This window comes from Penaeus monodon, chromosome 22, assembly GCF_015228065.2.
Source record: "Penaeus monodon isolate SGIC_2016 chromosome 22, NSTDA_Pmon_1, whole genome shotgun sequence".
Taxonomy (NCBI): Eukaryota; Metazoa; Arthropoda; class Malacostraca; order Decapoda; family Penaeidae; genus Penaeus; species Penaeus monodon.
Window position 1 is genome coordinate 42054080 of NC_051407.1, and position 370 is coordinate 42054449.

A 370-nucleotide genomic window follows, 5' to 3' on the forward strand; every position below is an offset into this window, starting at 1 on the left:
AAATTAAAATCAGTTTCTTAAAATGCTCTGTCTGTAAATCCAAGGAAATAGGTTTTGGCCAGAGGGTAAAAATTGAGATATAATACGGCCTCAGAGAAAGAGGGTAAGCAAGGAAACAACAGCTTGACCTTATAGATCTACTGCCTGCTTATATCTATACTTCAATTTCAGGTATGAAGAAACAGGAATATTGTTTAGAGAGCTCCGAACAGTGCTTCACATGATTTTGACAGAGTTCTACCCTGAAGAGGTAAGGATTCTTATAGGAAAAAAATACATATGATAAAAACAATGACAAAAAAAATTATTGAAAGAATAAGTCATTTATGTAATGATTTATATATATGCAATATTAGGTTATGCATGTGAG

At 32.2% G+C, this 370-nt stretch overlaps 1 protein-coding gene across 1 annotated transcript in view; it reads left to right on the plus strand.

Moving 5' to 3' along the window:
• LOC119587152 (centromere protein K-like) overlaps positions 1-370 on the plus strand; it is a 3726-nt gene that overhangs the window by 2533 nt on the left and 823 nt on the right. Inside the window, exon 3 of the mRNA XM_037935907.1 lies at positions 172-250. Within this exon, the coding sequence (XP_037791835.1) occupies positions 172-250 (79 nt within the window). The remainder of the gene's footprint in view (positions 1-171; positions 251-370) is intronic.